This window comes from Drosophila bipectinata, chromosome 3L, assembly GCF_030179905.1.
Source record: "Drosophila bipectinata strain 14024-0381.07 chromosome 3L, DbipHiC1v2, whole genome shotgun sequence".
Classification (NCBI taxonomy): Eukaryota; Metazoa; Arthropoda; class Insecta; order Diptera; family Drosophilidae; genus Drosophila; species Drosophila bipectinata.
This window is the reverse complement of record NC_091738.1, coordinates 3,172,174-3,198,015: the sequence shown is the minus strand read 5'-3', so window position 1 is coordinate 3,198,015 and position 25,842 is coordinate 3,172,174. Positions and strand designations below refer to the sequence as shown.

The 25,842-nt window shown below is 39.0% G+C and overlaps 1 protein-coding gene and 1 long non-coding RNA gene across 10 annotated transcripts in view; both read right to left on the bottom strand.

The window, feature by feature from the left end:
* Positions 1 to 25,842, bottom strand: part of rols (rolling pebbles) — a 54,595-nt gene that overhangs the window by 5,624 nt on the left and 23,129 nt on the right. For all 8 annotated transcript variants that reach the window (XM_017244899.3, XM_017244901.3, XM_017244902.3 and 5 more), the window contains exons 3-4: positions 13,610 to 13,792; positions 12,044 to 12,183 (exon numbers count right to left, since the gene is read on the bottom strand). In XM_017244899.3, coding sequence (XP_017100388.2) covers positions 12,044 to 12,183; positions 13,610 to 13,792 — 323 coding nt within the window. The remainder of the gene's footprint in view (positions 1 to 12,043; positions 12,184 to 13,609; positions 13,793 to 25,842) is intronic.
* LOC138926303 (uncharacterized) lies at positions 23,961 to 25,282 on the bottom strand. 2 transcript variants are annotated; one of them, XR_011442780.1, is made up of 3 exons: positions 24,978 to 25,218; positions 24,629 to 24,910; positions 23,961 to 24,567 (listed from the first exon to the last, which is right to left on the bottom strand). It is a non-coding gene; the product is annotated as an uncharacterized lncRNA (long non-coding RNA). The 2 variants fall into 2 exon arrangements; XR_011442779.1 differs by lacking the exon at positions 23,961 to 24,567 and having other exon boundaries at positions 24,598 to 24,910; positions 24,978 to 25,282.

The window sequence follows — 25,842 nt, the reverse complement described above, 5'->3', positions numbered from 1 at the left end:
CGGCTCCAGGGTGTGGGCCATCGCTGGCTGGTGGCTGGAGAACTTGCTATGAAAGCGTTTAGGCCAACAAGCTTGTAGACACACCTAATCCCACCTTGCTCAACCCACTTAGCTAGCCCTAATCCATAATATTTCCATGCTTATCCAGAAGTCTGCCCACCCAGTCCAGACATTATTATCTGGAGTGTCTAGGTCTTGGTGGGTCTGACACTTGGAGAAATATCCTTCTTAAGAGGAAATTGTTTTTACAATATAAGTACTATCCTTTTTATTGGAAATCTTAAACTAAAGCTCTTCAGACTTTCAGAAATTATGAAACTTTCAATATTATTATTTTCCAAGTGCATGTTTGCACTTGGCAATGCATGACAACGCCAGCAGTGTCTGCGTTGACCGTTGTCCTCTGGAGGGGTCTGTCGGGGACTCAGCTGAATCCAATCTCATTCACATGGACCACATGGAACAGCCCCGATCCGGTGACTTAGTCATCGCCTATTGCTCGCCTCCTTCGGGGGGATCATGGGGTCTGTTCGTCTTAATGAACTGCAAATCATTTTCTGTCTGCGTTGGCTTTTAGCCTTCTCTTGTTTTTCCCCACATAAAAATTTCTACATATATATATAGTGATTTTTTTTTGGTCAGGCCCAGACTGGACATGACACAGAAAAGAGCTCCAAAACGTGATTGCCGGTCCAGAACAACGAGAACCAGAAACTGAGGCTGAGGCTGAGAACCCGTTTCTGGGTTCTGTGTGGGATAATAAGATGAAATTGGTTAGTTTCCCCAGACAGAGTCCATTTAATTGACGGGCCGAAGGTGTGTGCGTATGTGTGTATTGAAAGGCAGGTGGTTGTGCTCCCAAAGGATCTTTGGACTTTGGAATCGGTCAAAAGTTATGAAGGGATTGTTTGCAAAATTAATTGAACCCCAAAAAGGGATCGAACTTAGATATCGATCGATTTAACAAAAAAGTTGTTGAAATAATAGGAGGGCTTGTGAAGCTTTTCAATTTGAGCCAGTTTGATGATTGTATTTTGGCCAGAGAACCTCTCTGACAGGTTGAACACCTCCAGCGGATGTCTGGACTCCACGTTCTGGTCTGGCAGTCACGACCACTAGTCGCCCACTTCCGCTGGAGGATGTGCAATCTGTATCCAGTCTGCCTACAGATTGTCAACTGTCTGACTTTTTTTTAAAGTTTTATATAGAGTTTTTGAGGGGGTTTCAGTTGAAAAAGTGGTGATAAATCCATTTTAAAAAGCAATCTACTCAGCAAACTATCCACCACTTTGAAGGTCTTTGTCTGATTTGTGATCTGTGAACCACTGGGATTAGTTGGGGGAATGCCATCAGCTTGATCTCCTATCCATCTGCGGATCAAGCCATTGGCATCTGTGGGCCGAGTTCCGCCTCTATCTGGTCGTAATTAAGCTGCGGTTCGCTTTGGTCCGTTTCGATGCGCCATCGAACCCAGAGCAATCTCCTCCAGCTCTAGCTCTAGCTATAGCTTTTGCCTGCCCCTCCCATTTCGGTATCGATCGGTGGAAAGGCTTTCTTTGGGATTTTAAAACTAGTTCGTAGCCCCTCACATCTTATCGATGTCGGCTTCCCGCGGTGGCGTTTTAATTGGCCCCATCACTTTGATTAAGTTGTACGGACATGCGGACACACGGACACGGCGCACGAGTGCCTTGCTTCGGAAAATAATTAACAAATTATGCCTGCCATACATGGGGGCCGTGGAAAATTTGAAAATTGAAAAAAAATCACATCTCCAAAGGTGATTTTCACTTTTCCCGCTTTGTGCAATTTGTCGGCGTGTCTCGGGCTCTTGGAAGAGAAAGAAAGGGGAGTGTGGCACTGGCTACCGTACAACAAAAAGTGCAATAAAATTTGCACCATGGTGCATTGGAGATGATCGGAGATATAAAAAGGCTGAAAACAGGATGCCATTTAATAGCGTAATTTGTTAAGGAGCACCCGGGTCTTTGACCATTACATGTTACTTATTATTATGAGCTACTTACTATTATTAGATATTTTTAAGTTTTCCCCTTACATTGCAATTACTTTTGTAGTTCTTTTGCAACTATGGTAAACCAATCCCTAAAATTCCTGATAAATTATAATCGTGAGAACACACCGAAATACTTTTGCAACAGAAAACAAATCATTTTTTGAAAACTTATAAACTGTCAACCATTCTGGCTGAACTTTAACCGCTCCCCCAGCTCTACAGTGGAAAAAACAAATGAGCAGAACGAGCCAATTGACCGACTAGTCGGTCCGAAACTATATCGGCCATAAAACTGCAAAATCCGAACCGGATCGGAACGGAACGGTGCCCCAAGGGGAGTCTCGTTGCATATTGCAGGCGCAGGTGTAATAAAGCCAGCTGCCACACAAAACGGCGAGAAGCAAAAAAAGAGCTCAGTATAGTAATTGTAATATGACAAACCCGCATTAATTTGCTCACAAAAAACTGAAACGAAACCGAAAACTGAGAAGCTGGAAAAACTGCTGGAAAAAAAAAAACAAAAAGCCAAGAGACGCAGGCAATGAATGCAATTACTGCAACAGAATTTAATGACCGACCGAAGCTGGCAACAAGATTAATGGTTCATTCAAGAATTCGATTTTCGGCCAACAACAACAGCAGGTTCCTATCAAAGCCCAGGTATTTTTTTTCTTTCGATTTTTTAAATTATGAAAAATAAAATATACATCTCATGTTTGGCTGCGGGGCGTTTGAAAGAACAGAAACGATAACAACTGCGTCACAGATATTTGCCGTCCCAGACATTGTGACACCAGCCACTTCAACAGCAACACGGCAACAGCAACACAACAACCGAAATTGCAACTCGTTTTTGGCCATTTTCATTAGGGTGTGGGCCTAGACAACTGGCTGGTTGGCAGGCTGGCTGGCTGGCAGGCTAGCTGGCTGGTTAAATCAAATGATATTTCAACAACAGTTGCCTGTGTTGAAAAATAATTGTTTAAATGTCATAAAATAAACAACATAACCCAGCAGAGGGTCAGCAAGTGTGCGGGATTAGAGGCCTGAGAAAATTGCATTAGAAAATCAGGTATATTGAAATGAAAATTAATTAAAACATAAATAATCTAAGAGAAACTCATTAACTTAAGTGGTAATTTATTAAAAGACTATACGAAACCGATACTTCAACCTCTTGACACATTTCGTAAGGTAATATTAAAGGTTGTATGATTATTTTACTATCTATTCTCACCTCCCACCAATACAATATTAAGGACTACTATATGATACCCTTTACTACTCTCACCTCAAAGATGAGTTTGAAGAAACTCTATGACTTCTTTCTCCAATAAATATATATTTACAACAAAGTTCTCAAAGAATTCCATCATAAACCTTGAAACAATTACAAAAGTACACTCACATACAGCCATTCATCCATGACAAATGCCTATGATCACGAATTGCAGAATATTTTCAAGTATCATTTTAGTTTGAATCATTAGCAAATCGCATGCAAATGCCTTTGTGCTGGCATTTCAAAAGCCGCCACTAAAAATCGCCCACTTTGCATCTAATGGATATCGTCGCGCTCGTTGGCGGTTCAAAAATGGCCCATAAACTCAAGAAATCCTAACCCATGGAGAATACAAAAATCTCGAGTTGGTCTTTGGGAGCATTTGGCTAATGCCTGCCCGAGCTCAAACGATTACCAGATTGCCAAATATCGTGGCCTGGCTCGGATTCAATTCAAAACATATTTCTTGTATTGTAATCATGGCCCAGTCCGAGGTGTTGGCTTAAATTGGTTTTCTTTGTCCGGGCCCACTTGAGTGGAGTGCATTGAAATCCGAGCCACAGCAAACAACTTAATGCAAAGTTATTTCGGCTCTTAAATTGTTTAATTAAGATTTTGCATAAAAGTGTGTACTCGGCACACAACATTATAATATGAGCACTCGGATCTACAATTTACAATACGACGGTAGCTCTCGATTTTCTTTACTTAACTTTAATCAACAAAAAGGTAGAGACAAAAAATTAATCAATTGAATAAACAAATCAAAAGCCGAGAGCCAAGATAAAGTTGTTGGGTGGAAAACATGTCAGCATGTGACTGGAAAATTCCGACAATTGCCGCCGAATTGAGTGAGAAATTAAAGACTGCAACTCTACATGACCATAATTAATTGACAAGCTGGGGGGATTTGCGGTTAACCAGTGCCAATATAAATCAATGCCCGGAGCTGGCAATTGGAAAATTCACGCAGAGTTTTCTCTGGTGAGAAAAATTAATGCATTTACTTAACGATCGATAAATCGAGTGGAAAAAAGCCGCCCGACGACAACCGAATTGCGCAAAAATATTATGACCATCGCCATGTGGCATATATCAAAGGCCTCCGCTCTTGGCGGACTCTGGGCCAAGATAATCCAGTCAGCAGTCCACAGCCCCCACTCCCCGGCCTGTAGTTAGCCAGCAAGATCAACAAGGCCCGAACACAAGACCTGAGAAATTGTTTCTCAACATGCAAATGCCGTGCGGTTTATTTGAGGAAGCGGCTCGCATGCCAAAAACCAAAGAGCCACAGAGCTAAATCCAAAAAACCGAAAAAAACTTCAAATCTCCCAGATAGACCCCGGGTAAGATAGAGATATAGGTGGACAGGGAGGGAGATAAGCGTGTGAGATATAGAGACACAACAGACTCGGCCACCGGCCACCAGCCACCTGACTCGGTGAAATGGGTGAGAAAATATATTCATATGCCAGTATGCTAAAAATGAAAATGCATTTGCCCAGGCCAAGCTCAGCCAGGCGAAATTAAGTTGTTATTTGCCCGGCTCATTTATTTATGGCATTTCGAAAGTTGACAATCCTTTCGCTATCTGTCATCTGACCCATCCGATACTCTCATCTGGCTACCCGTCTTGGATTTTGGATTGCAAATTAATTTTCCCATCTTGTAGCTAGTAGTAACTGGGCTTTCATGTGAAACGACTCAGAATAAGATAATGGCGCAAGTCTATGGCCTGCCATCCCACAGTGAAAACGATTCCCTCCCTAGGTGCCAAACTCATTGCCTGGAGAGCTGACTGACTTTCCACAAAAGCCCATAAAACTGATAACTACCTGGGAGATGGCATTCACAAATCATAAAAGTAAATAAGAGTAGAGTTGAAGCTCGGACAAGCTCACATAAAAATGAATTTCAAAAATGTGTATGCTGAAAAAATCAACAAACCATTTTAATGGTGTTTTTTTGAAACTATAAAAAAGTACAAATAAAAATTTATGAGATTTTTTTCAAAAGATATACGAACTTGTAGGTATATTTTATTATTCAAATATTGGAATACTTTTCTTTAATATTTAATAGAGTTACAATTTTCCGAAAGTATTTGCCCTTTAGAAGCTAAGTAGCGGGTATAAATATTCAGATACTTTTCAATACTTTTTTAAATGAAACTCTAGGGTTAGATTAATAATACGTATTTGTTAAAAGAAATGTTTTTAAATGAATTATATATACTTAGTATAATTATGTACTCAATAATTTATTTGAATCAGTCAAAACCTACTCAATATTTCTTTCAGTACCTGAGTCAATAATTTTCTATCGTATTTTGGGAAAAAAAGCTCGAAACAGGGGCTCTCTTAATTAAGTTAGAGTTCGGCTTAGAGTGCCATCACCAGGGATTGGATTGATTGGGGCATGAAGGTGTTTTTCGAGACCCCAACACCTCACGCATCTTCAATTTGGCGGTGAGGTTATTGATTTCTGGGAAAGTGAAATGCACTTTTGTGCGGTTCAGTTGGGTTTGGCGCGGCCACTCGAAGAAGACGCGTTAACGTAACGAGAACCAGAGCTGGCCGATCATAAAATGCAATGCACTTGGCTTTCTAATAATGCCATGGCCAATAGCTCAGGTCGGTACATTTATGACCCGGCTGACTGAGTGCATTTCCCAGCCAGAGTGTGAAACGTGCTCGGCATACCGAATGGTAATGGAAATGCAGATGGAAATGCATGTATACCGGGCAGGCAGTACGGCACTACGGCAAACATGAGAGTACTATCCACCTCTATTTTCCTCCACCAGCGGTTAAATACTTGACTTGAGCCGCGACTTAGTTGAGCGTAAATAATCTGGAGGAGATGCCGTGGAGCTGTTGACTTGTGGGTCAGGTGGAATGGAGCTTTCGTCACGCTCGATGTCAAGTAAAAGTAACTAATGCTACATTTACGAGAAGGTGTGTTAGGTTAATAAATTTATGGGAAAATAGAATTGAGATGAAATTCCGAAACTCGTGTTACACTTATGCAACTTAAAAAGGCATTTCCAAAAATTTAATTAGCAGCATTTTAAGTAAACAAACCGACGAAACTTTTACACCTCTGTGCCAGACCAATCCGGAAATGAATAATGCCAAAGCCCTTGGATTTTATTTACTTTTGGCCCAAGCTTAGAAAGTGAAAACTGACTGGCATGATCCAAGCCAAATTATCCAATCGAAAGGGCCAAGTCAATAGGGAGCGTTAATTTCAGTTCGTGCTTTAAACTTTTTAAAGCTATTTTTCGTTTGAAAAGTGTTTTTATTGTTGCCACTTTTTGAAATTAATTAAATATTTTAATATTTTTTTATTTAATGAGAAGCTGATAAGCTGGGGGGTAATTAGACATAAAATTAGGAGGTATTTTATATCTTTCTTTTATTGTCATTTAATATTAATAAAGTCGACTAATTTCGATTTCCTGAGACGCATGTTCTTACTTCAAAGATAACATGTATTATCCACTTTTGTCTGGAATTTCTTTCAGTGTAACGCCCATAAGACATGTAATGTTTCGTCTTTATTTTCTCTGCATATTATGCAAATTTCTGGCTCTTCTGGCCATTTCTCCATCGTTTCATCTGCTTTCAGCCAAAAGTGTCTGCATGTTTTATCACTTTTCGCACAGCCCCCTTCATCTTGGCCATAATCTGCCAAGCCACTCAAATTAATTTCAGTCAAAAGCATCGCCCTGCCCTGCCCTTGGGTTCATTGAGTTGGATTTTGGCTCTTTCGGTTTTTGATTTTTGGTTTTTGGCCGTTGGCTCTTGGCTTTGGGTAGAGGTAGGTGTGTTTTATCTGCCAAGCTCTTTCTTCGCCGCAGCTTAATGATTAATTTGGATACATGTATGTTTTATATTTCGCATTTATTGTGCTTCTCTTTCAAGACATCTTGTAAGGGACAATGTAGCTCATATTTCTGCTGACAAGCCAACTCATGCCCGGAGATCTTCCTTTTTGGATGGCAACTTTCTTTCCATATATCATGGTAACAGAAATCCAACTCTGGCTTTTGTTTTAAGCCCGTTAATTGCACTCTCCTGGCAGGCCTTTATTAACTTGTTGGTCAAATTGAAATTTAGGCCAATACCGATAAGCCGTGTAATTTGTTTTAAGCCTATTGATGTGGGTTCCTTTTGATTTTTAGTTTATTCGGATTTTAATTACAAGCCAGCTGAAGTCGAAACTGAGGTAATTTCATGTGGGTGTGTTTTGGATGTTTATCAGAAAAATGGTTCATAAATTATGATTTGCCATTAATTTAAAATGGCATGTGAATGGTCTTAATAACTGGCTTGCTTAAACTATTATACCACACACAGAGATATAAGGAATTTATGGAGCACTCTGTATATAAGGAAGATCTTGAACCTTAAATGTCACTTAGCCGGCTAATGAACATTTTCTCAGTATTTATTAAATTATTCACGTTTATTAGCTAGCAGCACACAAATAAGGCTCATTTGCATTTTGCAAGCTAAAGTGGTCTCTATGCAGTGTTTGTACACACTAGTAGCTCGACTTGAAGGCAATTAGCAAGTCATAGAAGTGGCCTTTGCATTGCCCCTTCGGCCATTTTACATTGCTCCACTCGAAAAAATGGAAAATTCTCCTCTCGAGACAGACAGCCTTAATTATAGTCCAATTTTGATGAAAGATATATTGAGAAAATTGATAAATCGTCGGTGTTGGTGCTAATGAGAGGGCTCCACCGGCAGGTGGCGCTCCAAGTGTGCGAGTGTGCGCTGTTTTTGTCGCCCGCGAGTCGCGCCTGGGAGTTCAATGACGCGTTTGTTGCATTGTTTGTTGGAATCGTGATCAATAGACAAAGTGAATGGTCAGAGAGGAGGGAGGTCCATACCAAGACATAATCAGTCGCTTGTTCAACATCGGATTATGATACTAAATGATATGTTGGCTATGGCCATTTTCAATGTGCATTTAAGCCTGATTGCAGTTATTGTGTTTATGGTAGTGGTTGTGGCAATTAAGTCAATGATTGTTAAGTGAGCGAAAGTCAAAATGATTGGTAACTAATTGTATAATTCTAGCAAAGAATATTAATTAAGGCAAGAACTTTGTTAGCTTAATGGAGTTTGAGTTATAAATAATAATTAATGACTTCCTGGAAGGAAGTATAGAACAGTTGCCAAGATTTCAACTGTAGTAATGACTATATGATACCTGGTACTACATACTACCTTATAGTTCGAATGTATGATACCCGGTACTATATTCTACCTCCTTTGAACTCTACAACTTTCAAAATAAATCAGACTAAACTCGACTTCCTGGGTCACACCTCCTTCAGAGTTGAACTCATGAATATTCGCACACATGTCGTTTATAAATTAATGCCAATCGAAAGTCACCACAATGGGTAATGAATAATTGCACAGCAGGCAGCCAGTCGTACAGAAAAAAACAAACCGAAAGATGTCTCACAATCGGAATCAGTTCGAGATACTTATACGAGATGCAAGCAAGGTTTCTGGGCAGGTGTCGCACTCACCTGGTCGCATAAATCTCTTGTGAAATCGTGAAAAAAAAGAAAAAACGAGTGGCAGAGCTAATGATACACGGCAACTGCCACACATCCATCCAATCGAATACCAAATAACAATGTTTGACATTCCTCAGAGTAAGAGATACATACTCCAAGGTGCTCTATTGCTCCATTTGATTGATTACCTTCCGCGACATTTTAGCTTGGCTTTATGGTTTTTTTTGTAATTTTTTAGTTAATCATTAATACGTGATGCTATCGAAATAGTGGATAATTAACGCCATATTTGTTGCCAGCAGTGGACAATTAGACGAGGCACAGACCAAAAGCAACAAAATAAATTGCATGATAGATAAAATCGCGCCTTGCATTTGGTTAATGGTTGCAAGTCGCTTGTCGGTCCCAGCTGTATTTGGCGCTTTTAATGCAAACTATTTCGCATTTGAATCACAGGCATTTTCCAAGTTGATTTGTCGCCTGTGCATGTCAATCACAAGTCCTAACACAAAACAACTTTGTGCAAAGAAATAGTACTATATATTTAATTCGTAATTCCCTTATAAAAACTCCTATTAATGTGCCCAGTTCTGTGTAGTTTTTGTGCAACTTATAACACGATTTCCAAACGATAATTAGACGTGGACTAGCTGCCACTTAATCTAATGACAGTTCTCGCCAATATCCAAACTCCATCCCGTAGCGATCAACTCCAGTCGGCAATTGCCTAAACGACTTCTGGTTTGGCTCAGATAGATAGATAGTTATGTAAAGTGCTCTTTGGCTACCAAACGAGCAACTGACACACTTCCGACATATCGCAGCCATAACCATACATCCATATAACCATATCCATGGCAGAGAGAAAAGGAAAATCAAGGCAGCTTTGCCACTTTTGCTCCAATTGTCGTCCGGAGGTGGCCAAAAACAGAGACGTCGATTCTTTTAGCCATAAACTCGATCTGCCACAATTGATGGCCATTCAGAAGCAAGTTTTCCAAATGCATCCAGCCAGTCAATCAACTGGCCATCTCGACTCATCCCAAAATCAAATCAAAGCCATTCGAATCATATTAATCAGCGAGCGATTGTAAAAGGAAACTTTCTTTCTATGGCATCTTTTGAAGATCTCTGAGGTGTCGAGCATTTTATGATTTTACGATCACTGGGTGTCATATGGGTATCTTCTTGATTAAATCAGAGGCGATACATATAAAGGCTTTGTTTATTAAATATCTGAGGGGACTCTGAATCAATGTAAGTTTCTCAAATACATAATCCTATTGCAGAGAAATTCAAATAAGCTTTCTATTACTTTCGCGAAAAGTGCAATTCACATATTTTGACAATAATTATACATCAATTTACACGTCGGATTTGTGATCTGCTAACTCGGGGGGAGATCTCTCCCAGAGCATTGTTTGTCTAGCCTGTCCTTTTTGACTGTCGGATCAGAGTCCGCTAGTCCAAAATTTACATTCATGTCCATGTCATGTGTCCGAGTCACTTGGCAGTTTATGTTTCTTGTATGTGAGTTTGCTTATGCTCGAGTATTAAAAACTCTTAAGTGAAATCCCATGTCACGTGTCAAAGAGCTGGCCAAAAAAATACGACGAGTATCCGAGAGTACAACCTCAGCAAATCCGAAAAACCAAAAAGCTGAAAACTGAAGCTCGTTTAGAAATCAATTGAGAATCGCTATGAAATAAATACTCGAACGCTTGCAAATGTTTATAATAATGCTACTGAATGTAGATTGATACACTTATTGATTCACAAAATAAATGTAAATATTCATAAATATTTCCTCTGGTTTTTAGAGTAAAAAGCTTTCGGCCTGAGTTAGAAAACAGAAGACCCTGGACGTTGGCCGAGAGGCCCGAGGCGCTGTTCAGCCGCCTGAATGACCCAGTTTCCCTCCATCGCCATCGCATCGCCATCTCTCCATCGCCAGTCGGATCTCCATTTGGATCTCCATTCGCATCTCCAGTTCCAAGCTGGTCGTCCCCCTCCCAAGGCAGCAACTGTGGCATGCTGCCTGCTACCCGACTTCTTATGGTGGAAAAACAAACTGTCAGTTTAACCATTTGACAGTCGCTTTGAGATACACAATATGAGATACGGCCACGGTTCGAGTATCTGCAGCTACCAGAGACTATGGCCTGCCTCCGCTGATGCGACTGCATCCTGCCAGACAAGCTATCTGGCACCGGCGATCTGCTCTAGCCTTCTTCCTCTCGATAGTCTCCCCTTGGATGCCCCACAGACTCCCCCCGAAAACCCACTATTTTTTGGCTCCCAACGGCGCCCGACAATTGAAACTTTTGCGCCGTTTTGGCGTATTTAAAGTGACATTTGCTGACAGTCTGACGGCGATGATCCCGATGGATTCGAAATGGCGAAGGAGGAGGGCTGAAGCTGGAGCTGGAGCTGGCGCTGGAGGAGTATCAGTCAGAGATTCCTGTTTCTGTTGCTGATCTGATCAGTTTGGTTGAAAGAGTTATTGTCGTCATTGTTAAAGATAAATCAAATTAAATTAATTAAGAGGAAAGTGGTTGTTAAGAGTAGGACTCTTTGTTTAAATTTTAGGCACTGTGGTTTGAGAGCCTACAATTATATACTATTTTAAAACCTTTATAATATTCATGTTTCCCTAAATGCCTAGTCATACCACCCAGAATGAACATAGCTTTTATTACCAAACCGATTTCCTATGCTAAGTAGAACAAATTGGTTCACACTCTGGGATGGCTTGATTAAAACTAAATTAAACCGTTTTACGATCGGATTTTGGGGACTAATACTGGAGGTAGAGCTATGTTCTGCCCACGGGTTTTCCCTCTTTCCCACTCTCCAACGGGAACTGATCAGAAAATGTGTTGATAACCCAAAATTTTGGACAAAAGACGCGCTTGGAAAGATGAGCGGAAATGGGAGTCGATTGAAGATGTCTAACAAAGCGTCATTTTGGCCGAAAGTTACAAAAAAATGAAAAAGATTTCTTTCTCTTTTCCATTCTTCTGCGGTGATTTCTTTCAGTCTTTTTTTTTCTCAAAGACCGCTCGCCACTTCCATTTCTTTGATGGCGTCGAGTCTCATCGTAATCAAGAGGCCATTAAGGTAAACACACTAAAGACGACGCCGAACCTAAACCGGAGGTGTGTGTATCCATGAGTACGAGTATCTTAGAGTACGCACTCACCTGCATGTAGCGCGCCAGTGCCGCGTTCCGCTGCGCATGCGATCTGAGCTGCGGCTGCGGCGATCCAAGCGGACTCACAATCGTCGACGTGGAGCCACCGATCCCGGTGTCATACCCCTGAGCGTTGGCGCCATCCACATCTGTGCCAAATAAAAAAATATATATAAATAAATATAAAGATAGCTGGAGAGTAAAAAAATCTAAAAAACTATGTTAGTAATCAAGTCAAGATGTGTTTACACAAACGCACTCGAGGAAAAGGCAAAGAAAAGCGTGTGTGTTTTCTGCAAAAAGTGGCACACATGCATGGCCCTTAGGGAAAATGTTTTTCTAGATTTTCTCAATGGGTTAAAGGTTGTGGTTTTAGGTCAAGAAGTCAGTGGTGAATCCATAGACTTGGGGAATCGTTTTTGAGAAGAATAAAAGGTACATATTCAAAGCTCTACCTATATGCAAACCTTTTATAAAATCGTGCCATTTTGTATCCAAGTGTATGGAATATATATCAACGTCCATGTCATCCAAAAGTCTCACATAATTATCCTATCTAAATACCGTAAAGCCAACTGGTTGAGGTAATTTCCATTCCACGAACTGTATCACTTAATTAGGTATGCAAATAAAGCAGAGCCCTGACCATAAATAAAGAGCCACCAGTCCCCCAGTCCCCTAGACTCCTCAGCCCCCTGGTGTCTTCTGGGCCAGATCGTAAATTCCCACAAAAGCCTAAAGGCCCACAGAGAGCAGGTGACACGATCGTGTACAATCGGCAGCTAATAAATCCAGTAGGCTGTTGGGCTTCTGGAATCGTGTCAGCAATGGGCTAAAGAGGTGCATAACTTTCGGTTTTCATGGGCAAGTCAGTAAGTGACAGTAGGAGGAGTGGGAGGCGTTTCTTGGCCGAATGCCCAAGCTCGATGATGATGCCTTTGATTTTAAAAAGTTAACCGACAATACGAATTCTGCATGCCAAGCAATTTGTACACAATTTGAATATTAATATTTTTCTGTATACATATATTTTTTTCAAAAATAAAAAAAGGTGAGTATGCCAAGAGCCAGGTATCATTTGCATTTGCAACTCGAAACGTCATTTGAGGAGTCTCAAGAAATTGCTGGACTTGGCAAATGCTTGGGGATTTAATATTTAAGCCAAGAAGTTAGGCTCTTAGGGCTTATTCTTAAAAAAATATAAACTGAATACTGAATTAAACTGCATCTTCTGCTCATAGGACAAGATAGAAGAGGCTATTTGTTTTAATTATTTCTAAAGACATTAAATTAAAATTTTTATTTGGCTTTTTTGGAATTCATGTTGCATTTTTGGTCTCCATGTAACAAAATATCTGCCTCATATGGAATATCCGAAAGATATGCGAAAAAAGTATACAGATACACAGATACAACACATAACATATAACACACATAACACATACTGAAAATTTTTCAACAAGACTAGAGTTTCTTTCTCGACTATGGGGTACCCGTTACTGGTCGGATGCTTATACTCCTAAAAAATATGGTACATACTACAGAGTATAAAAAGATACAGATACTGGCACTCACCTTTCAGCGAACTGTTCATGCACATGGGACACTGATCGTTGCGGAACATACAGGAATAGCACCGTTCGTGGCCACAGGTGTCGATCAGTTTCCGTCTTTTGCCCTTGTCGAAGGATATGCGGCAGGAGGGGCAGACCGAGCCAGAGGCATCGTGTTCCAGGAGACGTCGAATGGACTGGAGATCTGCAAATGGAGATAGCCAAGGGGATACGAATGAATTAAGAGTCTGTAAAGGGGCTAAAGAAAAAAGCTAATGACTTGAAGCGTTTCGAAATGTTAATAAGAAAATTACAAGCAGGTGTGGATTCAGATGAAATACTTTTGTAATTTAAGAGCATTATTATTTAAATGTTTCTTGCCCTTAAAAACTATTTTAATTAGTTTGGTATTGAGAGCAAAAATGCTATTTGTTTGAATGCCTTTCATGGCCTAATCTGATTGATTTAAAACGCCAAACTATAAAAAGAGTAAAACGGTAACAAACTCAAATCTAAATACACAAATCTCGCTGCACTTGTTTTATGGCCACCGTTTGCATAAATTGTCTCTGTCAATTAAATCTCGTTTGTGCAACTGTCACAAGACAATTCTTGGCATAAAAAGAGGTATCTGTTTAGATTTCTTTTCGTATTTGTTTGTTTGGACTTTTTGCCCCACCACCTGCTCTCCTCCGTTTGGCTTTTTTCCCTCAAAACTCTGGCCATTTAGTCGTCCAATCAGCGGAATTCTTGGCTCGAATGCACTTGGCTGGCCAGTAATTGATTTAATCTGTGCCGCCTGCCTCGTTGGTTTATTATTTCTATTAGCACTTTGTCTTTCTGTGTCAATATTATGTAAAAATGCTTGCCACCAATCGTCAGCATTTCCAATGGCCGTTGCTTATTTATTTTTGTTTACAAATTGCAACGAAAAATTGCTGACAACTGAAAGCTGATGGGTAAAAGCAAAAATCAATGGAAAAATGTATATACCTTAAAATTCCAAGAAGCTACTCTTTGAAATTTCAATTCCCAAGAACTTATAACCTTTTAAGGGAAGCTACCATTGTGGTTTGCTGTAAAATACCATATAAATTTTCTGAAAGCAACATTTTTGCATATGACGAACCTTAATTAAGTGTGCCGTTTGTGGACGTCAGTTGCAGTTTGCCACAAGCAACCCCTACATCAATTTCGCCACCCCAGAGCAATGTTTCCCTCGCTTTTTGTGGCATCTGCTGCTGTTGCACGCTGCTGCTGCGCCTGCGCACACGACATGCCACCGGCAATTTCTGCCGCCAGTTGACATTTTCTGCAATATGTAAATTGGCTTTTGTCTCTTTTTTTTTGTTTTTTTTTAACAAATGTCAGACGGGCGCACTTGTTGATTGTCCCTCCTGTCCAGAGCAGAAAACAGAAAACAGTTGTTCACAAATTATGCCATGTGCTGTTCCAGAAAGGTTACGAAAAAATGTGGATGGTCAATTCTAGGGAAGGCCTAGGGATCATCAAAAGCTATCGTAAATAATTGAAATCAACCCTAAGAATATGCATAGTTTCCGGTTAAGGGAAATACTAGTCACAATATGCTAAATATTCTCCTTGAAGCCGAAATAGGTAACAAAGAATTCCCATCTCTGGAAAAGATTCCCTATCCGGTTGCATCATCCAACGCAAAACTTAAGCCATGAAGTTCAAAGATAATCCATGTGGGCTGGAAACATTGGAGGGTAAGTCCTCCTTCTCCAGATTCTCTAACCACTCCAGACTCTGGCAGCTGCTCCGACCCACGCGGCTAAAATATCAAACTGCAGTTTTTGATTTGCAATAAATAAGCGGGCAAATGTTTGCCTATGTGTTTGTCAAGTGGGCATGAATGGCTTTGGCTTTAGCTTTCGATATGGTAATGGAATTGGGAATGGAAGTTGGAGTCGAAGTCGCAGCCCAGGCGCTTGTAATCCACTTTACCCAGCCAACCGGACGTGGTTCTCGTTGGTGGTTTGTCGTTCTCTCTCCATTTGAAATCCCCCTCGAAACAGGAATGGCCTGGATGAGATGTCCGACTGGCAATTGTACTTATGCAATATCGATAAAGTGTTATCGCAGAGTTCGAGTCGAGTCACCTGCTGAACATAATGATTTGTTGGCTGTCCTCCCAGGCAGCCATTTTTCATGTGGGCTCTGGGACAGCGACATCTCAGAGATGTTTTGGAAATTATCGATGAAAGAAAGCAGGCGACTCTGAAAGCTTGTAGGTTTGATGTGAAAAGGAAGTGCATTACATTGGGAATATACATCATAAATGTATTTATAATTATAGTGAGAAAATGTATAACTTCTTTATCTTCCTCTCCATTGTTCTTTTCCTGTTGCATTTACCCTGTAAGAACTTTAGGAATTAATGACTTCCTGTGCAGAATAAGAACAAGTTAACATTTCCCACCAGCTGCAGTTACCTAGCTCTCCTGCGTCCTTCAAAGCCAGTTGGCTGTATACACTTTAATCTAATAGACAAGTGTGGGCTGCCACAAAGTACTTAATTATTTTAACATTTACATATTTATGTGCATGTAAGGAACTTAGACACGCACCTTGTTTTATGGAGCGTGGAAATTAACTTAATTTCATGGATCTTAGACCAATTAATTGCGTGGATGCGATATTACAGACACAGCTCTATGAATTCAATAAAACTAACTAGAGCTTCTAAATTTAAATTGCAAAATTATCCTAGGGTTTTTCTTCTTGTTTAGTATGCCCCTTTGAACTTTTCCCCTTTTTTTAAACGCATGTGCCGAGGCACAATTTTTTGTTTTCTGTTCATTAGATTTATTCAACTTGCGGTCTGCGTTAAATTGATTTGAATTTTCCACTGCATTTTCCTCTCGGTCTCTCGCCTTCAATGGCTTAATGCCAGTTTGTTGGGTTGCAAGTTTGCTGTGTTGCTGGGTTGCTCGGTTGCCAGTTGCCGGTTGCCAGTTGCAAGTTTGCCGGTTTGCCCCCTCAAAAAGCTTCCAAGTCGCCACCGGTTGCATGTGGGCGTTTTATTTCAGTTAAATTGGCAAACCACACTGCGGTCGCTTGGATCGTACTACTATATACATTTATATTCATACAAATATCTCCGAACAGACTACTATATGCACTTTGTGTGGGCGAATATCTGCGTGACTGCATCTGTCGGCGCATATGTGTTTGGCACTTGTTTTCCTTTATGTAATTTCTTTGCAAATTATTTTCTTAATACCCCAACATGGCTCTAATTCAATTTGTGGCTTTCTCTCAAACCGTAGAATTCCCAGAGGAATGCGGAATGATGATGATGGACCCATGGCGGCCTAAGCCACAAATTCAAATTTGCTAAATTGGTTTGAGGAATGCGAATAAAAAGTTCTCAGAGAAATGTGGGAAGCAAAGGGTAAATGGCATTCAAACTATACACTAAATAAGTAGCTAAACAAGTCCTATTGGTGAGTCCTATGAGTGATACTTCTAAGTTTATTTTGGTTTTAGTTTCAATCATATTCAGACTTCAAATAATATATTGAAGAATGCAATGGTGGTGGTACTTTCGTTTATGAAAAATAAAGAAATGCCACTGTTTGTAATATAAATTGAGTAAAATGGATGACTCTTAATGATGGCGAAAAAGATGTCTTCGTTTTGCCTTGGAAATGTTGTCACACCACGCAATATGAAAAGACTATACCATACCTTTAAGCCCTAAATAATAGACCCTTTATCTTATCTTTGCAAAGTGTGAATAATTAAAAAAACTGGTTCCCAATTTTATGATCTATAAAAGATAATATAGTCAAAACAAAGACACGAGCTGATCTCACGCTCGAATCAAAGTTACTAACTTGGCAAGGGCATAAAGTTTTGAGTGTTGAACTAGAAAAAATATACATATATCCATGGAATTGATAAAAAATAGATAAACTTTAAAAACAGATTCCACAAAAAGTTAGGGAAAGACAACAAAAAAGCCTAACAATATTTTCAAATAAAAGTAAAAGTACTTTTGTAATTTCCAGCACTTTTGGATAACTTTTTTAAGGGTAGGTCAGGGCTATTCTAGATAGGTTTTTTATTCTTTTTTTTTTTGATTTTAAATGGACAGCTCAGGGTTAAATGGACAAATGATTGACCCACCGGGTGGTGCTGGTCAGGGAATAACGCTCCCATCGAACTCTGATAGAAAAGTGCGTATTCATTACATTTGATTGACAGTCGAGTGAGTTTCAGGCCCAGACAGAACCAATTCATGGCACCCAACGGACCATGGACCATTTACCAGCACCACCACCACAATCGACAGCTTTTTCTAGCCACAATTGCACTTAAAAAAAAAACGAATTTTTTTGTATAAAAATAACTGCTGCAAAATAAACTCCACTGACATGGAACATTTCCTTTCCATTGCTGCCATTTTTCATTGTTAACAGAAATGGTTTTGACTTTGGCATTGTTTTTTGTATTTCTGTCGTTTTTTGTTGATGTTTAATTGCTTTTTAACATAAATTTTATATTGTTGCATTTGAAATTTTGATTATTTTGAAGGGCTTTATTCCGATAAAATATTTTCAAGTTCACTGAGTGGGCGAAAAGTTTAGTTTTTTTGTTGTTTATTACACGATTTTTTGCCTTTTGTTGTTTGTAAACTTTTTGCGTGGGTCATGGTTGGTATTGGGGCTTTAATTCGAGTCTGGTTATAGTGTTTGTCATCGTGGCTGTTGGGTGAGTCAGCTTCCCGACGAATCGGAAGTGATTATGCAGGTATTTCCAGGCAATGAATTTTGCATTATGTGTCACTTACATTTTTTTTTTAGGAATTAACCGATTAGAAAGTCTCACAATGGGGTTAAAAAAACAGGGATTTTGTTTTCAGTTCTTTTAAAAAAATAATAAGAAGTCAACCAACCAAAGAACCCAAAAAAAGGGCTGCAAAGAAAAGTAGGCAGGTGTCTTTCAACAACAAAGAATAACAAATCAAATTAAGCGCGAAATTGGTTTTTGTGTTACTTTTTCTCAACTTTGTCTTTTTTTGAAAGGCTGGGCCACAAAATTGTTAAGCAAACTCTGAAACAAACTGTTAAGGGGAGGGTAAGGTATTAAATTTTTTTTTTTTCAATTTTTTTTTTATTTTTTAAATTGAATGCATAATATTTGAAGAATATTGTGTCAAAATTTCAAGTCAATTAAGGCAAAATTGACGAAGTTATTAGTTATTGACAAAGTTGCTTATAAACGTTTTACACTGGATTACACTGGTGTTTAAAACTTTAAAGCGTTTTTCCCACAACTCACGTTTTCTAAGTCGGTGCCCCTCATAACTTCAAAACTACTGCACCGATCCTTTTGAAATTTTAAACACTATTTCTGTAAATATTTTACGAGGTAACGCTGTCGAGTTTTTTTGTTTTTTGTTCATAATTTTGATTTTGCAATGACAAATTAACCGATTTTTTCCCAAAAAATTGAGTTTTTCACTTCAAAGTCTTCGAAAAAATTAAAAAAATTGCAATTTTCAAAAAACCTTTACAGCGTTACCTGGGGCGAACTATTATCTAACGAATGAATTTTAATTTTTTTATTACAAATGATCCAGCACCGAGTTATGAGGGGCACCGCAATTCCACTTTTTTTGGCGACACGTCCGGACAATTGCTACCATTGCCATATTTTTAAATATTTTTTTTGTAAAAATTTTATAAAACATTCTTCTAATGTCATACTTTAATATACCGTTGGTTGAATAAATAAATTTTAACTGTGTCGTCAGGAAAAAAATCACAAAAACATGGCTATTTTCGCATGATTTGACTTTACCCTCCCCTTAAATGTGTCATAAAACCGCGAGAGCTGTCCGGTCAAATGAGTGGCCAACAAATCGGAGACCATAAATAACCCAAATGGCCATTCGAATGGCAAATTTCGTGAGATTCTGCACTTTGATGCGCTCTCCTGAAGTTCGTGAAAACGTGAGCCAAGAAGAGTTACCTAAGCGTAGCCTATGGCCATTTTTTTTTCTTTGCATTTTGGCATCAGTGAGGGTCTACATCGGAGGGCCAGGAAGGGGGGCTGCGAAAAATCTGGCTAGGAAACGCCTGGAAAATGCGAGGCGTTTCCAAAAAAGACTGCAATGGACCACTGAACCGATTGCATAGCTCACTTTTCTACAAAAAATACTTTCAGAAGAATTCAAAACTTTGAAAGAGAAAGACATACATGAAACACAAAGCTATATCTTTGTAAATAATTACCATATTTTTCAGAGGAATACATTCAGAGGATTCGTAAATCGATTCTCCGTAAATCTGCATCAAAACCTGAGAACAAAATATTTTTTAGATTTTTTGTCAAATTTTGTGGAATCCCCTTCAAAAATCCACAAAAGTGGATGGACCCACTATATGGCTCCTAACGAAGGCTATATCTTTGGCAATATTTCTCCGATTCTTAAGCGGAATACCTTAAACGATTCGTGGATCGATTCTCCGTAAATCTGCATTAAAACCTGAGAACAAAATATTTTTTAGATTTTTTGTCAAATTTTGTGGAGGGTCCCCTTCAAAAATCCACAAAAGTGGATGGACCCACTATATGGCTCCTAACGAAGGCTATATCTTTGGCAATATTTCTCCGATTCTTAAGCGGAATACCTTAAACGATTCGTGGATCGATTCTCCGTAAATCTGCATCAAAATCTGAGAATTTTATGGGGGCCATTTTGTGGGCCCCAACGAAAGCTATATATTCGCTAATAATATCTTTATTTCAATACCATGACAATAAAATAATTTTTGGTAATAAAATAGTTAAATATAAATTTTGACATTGTTTATGGCTCAAAACAAACCGATATGGTTTTATTATAGTTGTGTCTCCATGTTAATATTATTTTATTTTATCTCAATTTTAACATTGACCCATTTTCCCGGAAAGGCAACCAGTTAAGGCCACATGTGTGATGGACGAGCTTAAAAGGCACCACCAACTCAAAGAGATCGCGGTCGGTGAAATGTCTCCATTAGTCAAAAGCAAATCAAATACATTAATTAATATTTATGGCACTTCACAGAAAATTGTGCGACACATGCAAATGTGTGTCAAGCCGGCTTGTGAGTTGGCTCTCGGCCGGAAATTTGCCAACACACACGGTACGCAAAATCACGCAAAAAAAAATGGCAAATAAAAAACGGAAAAAAATACAACAAAAATCACCCAAAACGAATAAATCAAATGCCACTTCCGCTGGATGTGTGGGCAGTAAGTAGTATTTCCATGGCGAACCGAATGAAAAGTGACAATTTCATTGTGGAAGACGTCGGGTCGGCCCCCAGAAAAAATAATAGACCAACAAAAAATTGCAGACAAGTCACCCAATGCCGCGGGATTTCGATATTTCGTACTTGTAAACAATTTTTGCTCATTTCGTGATTTTTTTTGTGGGTTTCTTTGAGTGCAATTTGGGTGGAATGCCCACGCATTACTATTGGCCCAGACATGCTGGCCACCTCTCGAGTATTCGAGTATATATTCATTCACTTCGTATACGCCCAAGCTGCATTCACAGCTGATTCATTCACGCCGATCATTCATTCAAGTTTTTCATTCACGAGACACTTTTGACAAACTATGTCTTGTTTTTTTTTTCTTTCTCGGGAAGTGGGATTTTGTGGGTCGTCTTGGTCCATAAGATCAGTGACCATAATTGGCAGCAGCCATCGATCAGTCGCCTTAATAATGCGGGCTTGTAGGTTGCATTCGGCCAGAAAATTTACCAAAGATTTAGTGCATTTAGCTTTTTATGCTTTTGTCCGGCTGAGACTCAATTTGTTAAGGCTATAATCACTTTGATTATGCGGGTTTCAACGAACCGGAACAGGTGAGAAAAATCAAATAAATCTTTAAATATTCAAGGAAAAAATTATGAAGAATACATGAAGTATCTAAGCTTCGAACTTTTTCTTTAATTCCATTTATCCAAAATCAATATATTGCCAACCATTTTTAAGTCTCTTTCCATATACAAAATACCTCAACACCGAACCGACCTTGGATCATTAGTTTAAGACCTAATCAGTTTGACTAAAATGCATAATTATGCATTTGAAATCGTATATGCCCAACAGCATTTTTTCCCACTGTCTTGAAATTAATTAATAGAAATTAATTGACTAATTTTGAAAACGAATTTCTTTCCTACAAAAAGCCGCTCAAATTAGCATACCATTTTGATCGAAAACGTATTAATTTTCTAGATTTATGCAATGGCTTAAAAAAAATTAGTTTAAAAATAAAAGGAGAAAATGTATTTAATACAATTCGTTGAACTTCTATCTTTGTTTATCAATAAATCTTTTATAAATTTGCTTTGCTAATGTGTTTTTGCAACATAAATTCACGATGCTATCTTAATTGTTTATAAAAGCTCTTAGTGTGCTAAAATAAAAAAAAGGTTTCAAAACTTTGTCTATATTTGCTTGACTATTTCAGATGAAATCTTTTTTCTAACGAAATTATGGCAGAAGTTTGTAGGCAAATTTAAGAAGTTTTTTTCTCGGAAGTTATAATATTTGTTGTCTTAAGAAATGAAGTAGCATTTTCTTATCCCCTCCATCTATATTCATCAATATTATTATATTTAATTTTATGGTTATTTTATCTAAAGTGCCCTTCGGCACAAGCCATTTTTGGCTTCCATAATTTGTTAAAACAATATTTCGGTTTTGGTTGTCAAATATTGTTGGCGACATTAGCACATCATTAGGGGGGATTGGCTGTTTGGTTCTTGAGAAGATTTTTCATGGGATTCTGGTTATAGCCACTGATCTAAGATCAACCAGCCGTCCAGCAGTGGCTTTTTGGCCACCTTTGGTCCATTATGCTAATGGGCCAAAAGCGGCTTAGCGGTCCCCTTGGCAGTGGCAGTTCTGGCAGAAGTTGAAAACAAATTATAAAATATTTCTCTTGGGCATAAATCTGCATAAATTATGGGGATGGATTGACAAGTTTTCAGCATTTGTCTGGCGCGTTACGCGACGCCATCGATGGCTATCTTGCCCCAAAAATAAAAGAAACAAAAAGCTGGCTTACAAATGAGGGTGATGGCCAGCTCGTGTGGGCGCCACATAAAGGGGCAAGATGATGATGATAAAACCTGATGCCCCTTCCAAGTTTCTCTCTCTCTCTGGTGTTTATAATGTGTGTAAGATTTAATTTCCACTTCGATCGATTGCCGTTTAGGGCACTTTCTCAGCCCCGTTCTGACCATCATTAATCATTAATTTCTATCCATGGGTGTGGCTGGTAAATATTTTGACCAATATTTTGTACTAGTTTTTCATTTTCGTTTTCGGCTCTTAAGTTTTTTTTTTGTTTTGTAGTTTCTGAATTTTTAATTTGGTGTAAATAGAGCGTGTGATTGGCGTCGGAATGGGTTTCAAGTTTTTGTTGTACTTCTGTGTGCGTTTGGCCTCAAATAAAATTTTTAATGCCTTTTGATTGATTGATTTCGCTTTTTTATTATTTTGTAAGAATCCGCTCCTAAGAATCCGCTGGACAGGGGTGTGTGGAACGGAATATTCCTTTGGTGAAATCAATACCCCAACTGGTGTATTCGGTTACAGAGTTTGTAATTGTTTGATTGGCAGATTGAATTGGTCTCGTTGGCAAAAAAGATAAAAGTCAAATAAAGTCAATAAAAATAATTTGGGCAAGTATTCTTACTGTCATTGTTTTAAATGAGTCATCAATTGGGCAATGAACTTGGCTGGGAGATCAATCGGGGCCCATCTAAAGAATTTTGTAACATTATAGCCGCAACCTATATGATTAATGGAGCAGCAAGTGAACATGTTCTATGAATCCAACACCAAAACCCAGCCTCAGATTAACCTCAGATTATAGACAAACATGATCAGTAAGTATGCGGAGGAGCAGAAGAGCCCCTGGTGTTACTCAATAGGTCGCAGGTATTTATGACTCTGAATGGATGACAAAACCCATGTAAGCTCCATGTGGGGTTGGCCCCGCCCAGCCTCAGACCCCCTAACCACTTGGGCAATTTGCCATGCTCTTTAGAGTGTATCAAATTCAGAAAAAATCAACTTAAATCCAGCTACAAATTGCCGTCAAAAACGTGATCGAGTTGACATTGAAATGTTGTATTGTTGGGCAAACAGACATGGAAAACTTAATACACAATCGCACTCCGAGTTGCCAACTATTCCCCATAATGAACTAAACAAAATTGAGAACAATTTCAATTGATAATGAAAATACACAATTAAAAGTTCAAATTATTTAACTTCACAAAAAATATGCGTCTTACAATTGGATTTAGTTTCTATTTTTTGGAGGGGAGACAAACTATTACATTTACACTCAAGTCTTTTTTCTAACGATGACATAAGACTCTTGAGCATTTGGCACTTATTGTTCTTAACTTGACCGACAGTCTCATAAATCAAGTCTACAATCTGGTATTAAATCTCAAGCTCATAGACAAGAAATGGCAATGTTCCTACAACTAAAAGTTACAAGTTATGATCTAACTTATGATCTCGAAATTCCAAGGTGTGCCCTGATTGATGAATGAATAAATATCCCATCAATTTCCTGTCTGAACTTTCTCTGGAAGCCCTATGGGACGATTGGAACTTTATAATTAGAACCTTTGTGTATCGGCACTTCAGAAGATGTTAACCCAAAGTGTTTACGACTATGGCTCGTTGGATTGAAACGTCTCTTAATTGCATGTTAATTGCTCTCTAACCAGAAACCAAGTAACCAAGAAAACTTGCGGATCGTCGGAAGATTCAGAGAGATTCTCAGAGAAGTCATTGGGGATTGTTGGCCCTGTTCTTCTTCTGTGTTCTGTTTCAGTCTATATGGGTTGCTCTTTTTTCTGTTTTTTGCTGCAGGTTGAGTCTGAAACAGTTGCACTCATTTGTTGGCTCTTGATCACCCATTCTACACAGAGAGAAAAGCTTTAAACATATATAGAGTTTATAAGGCATATATATTTAATCACTTTTCTCCAAGTGTTTTTGTTCTGAAAGTACCTACTAAAGTACGTGTGGTTATGGCCATGCTTGTGCTCCAGCCTCTGGAAACGGAGACAAAGACTAGTTTTTCAAGTTTTCCGACCAGGGAACCAGGGGGTACTTGGAGTCATTCAAGTGGAAGCAACGAACTGGACGGTAGTCATCGTGCCGGACAGGCGAAAGGCTTGCTGGTCTCTTGTCTTTCCTACTCGGAGCTGTCATTCGCACTTGAAGATCAAGTGATATATGTCTGGCCAGGCACTGGGCTTCTATATATGTATATGTAATTCTATGTATTTGGAGGAGAACAGATAGCACTGACAGTCGTATATTTACATGGTATCAGGCAAAGTCTATGGGGAGCCAATAAGTTTCGATTAGATAAGAATCGGAGTACTTAACACAGTCTCCAATGAGGTGTTCCTCTCGGTGGTGTAAGCTGGCAAGCTAAAGACACGGAGACACCACTTCATGTCATAGACATTGGCAAGGGGGCCTTGAAGTGTTTGAAATATTTGATGGAATTTGAGAGGGGTGTTTTGTTCTAATTTTTAGAGGTTTTAAAATAGTATTTACCCTTACCCTTATAGCTTTTAAAATAATTTAAAATAAAACCTAATGACCTGGTTTGTAGGGCCTTTGTCGAACCCCTTTTTATCGACACCGCAATGAGTTTGTAGATTTCTTTGTACTTTTTTCCAGATATTCCTACAAAAGCATAGCCACTGACCCAATTCAAAGTGGAAATAAATATTCTCTAGAGGCATTGTATGGTTCTGGGGATTTTTTTTATTCAGATTCATAGCCAGGTGTTAATTAAATTTATTTAAGCCCTCTTGAATTAAATCTTAGATGTGAATGCCGCGATACGAGGGCCAAATGAAGCGTGCCCAATAGATTTGCCGTTTAGGGCAGGGTTTTGGGCATTCGAGGAAATGAGTTGACAGTTCGAGTTAAAAAACCAGAAAGCCTAACCACACCAGATTGGATCGGTTCGGCTTCACTAAACAGTTAAAAAGCCAACCCAAACAAACACGCACACAGGCCACAGAAATTGTGGTTTTAACTTTAAAGTTTAAAGTAATTGGCAAAAACATCAACAATCTTTATCACAAAACCCGTCACTTGAACGGCCTATGCCAAATGGCTTGGACATAACTTTTGGACATAATTAAGCCATCAAGCCAAAATCTTGGCCATT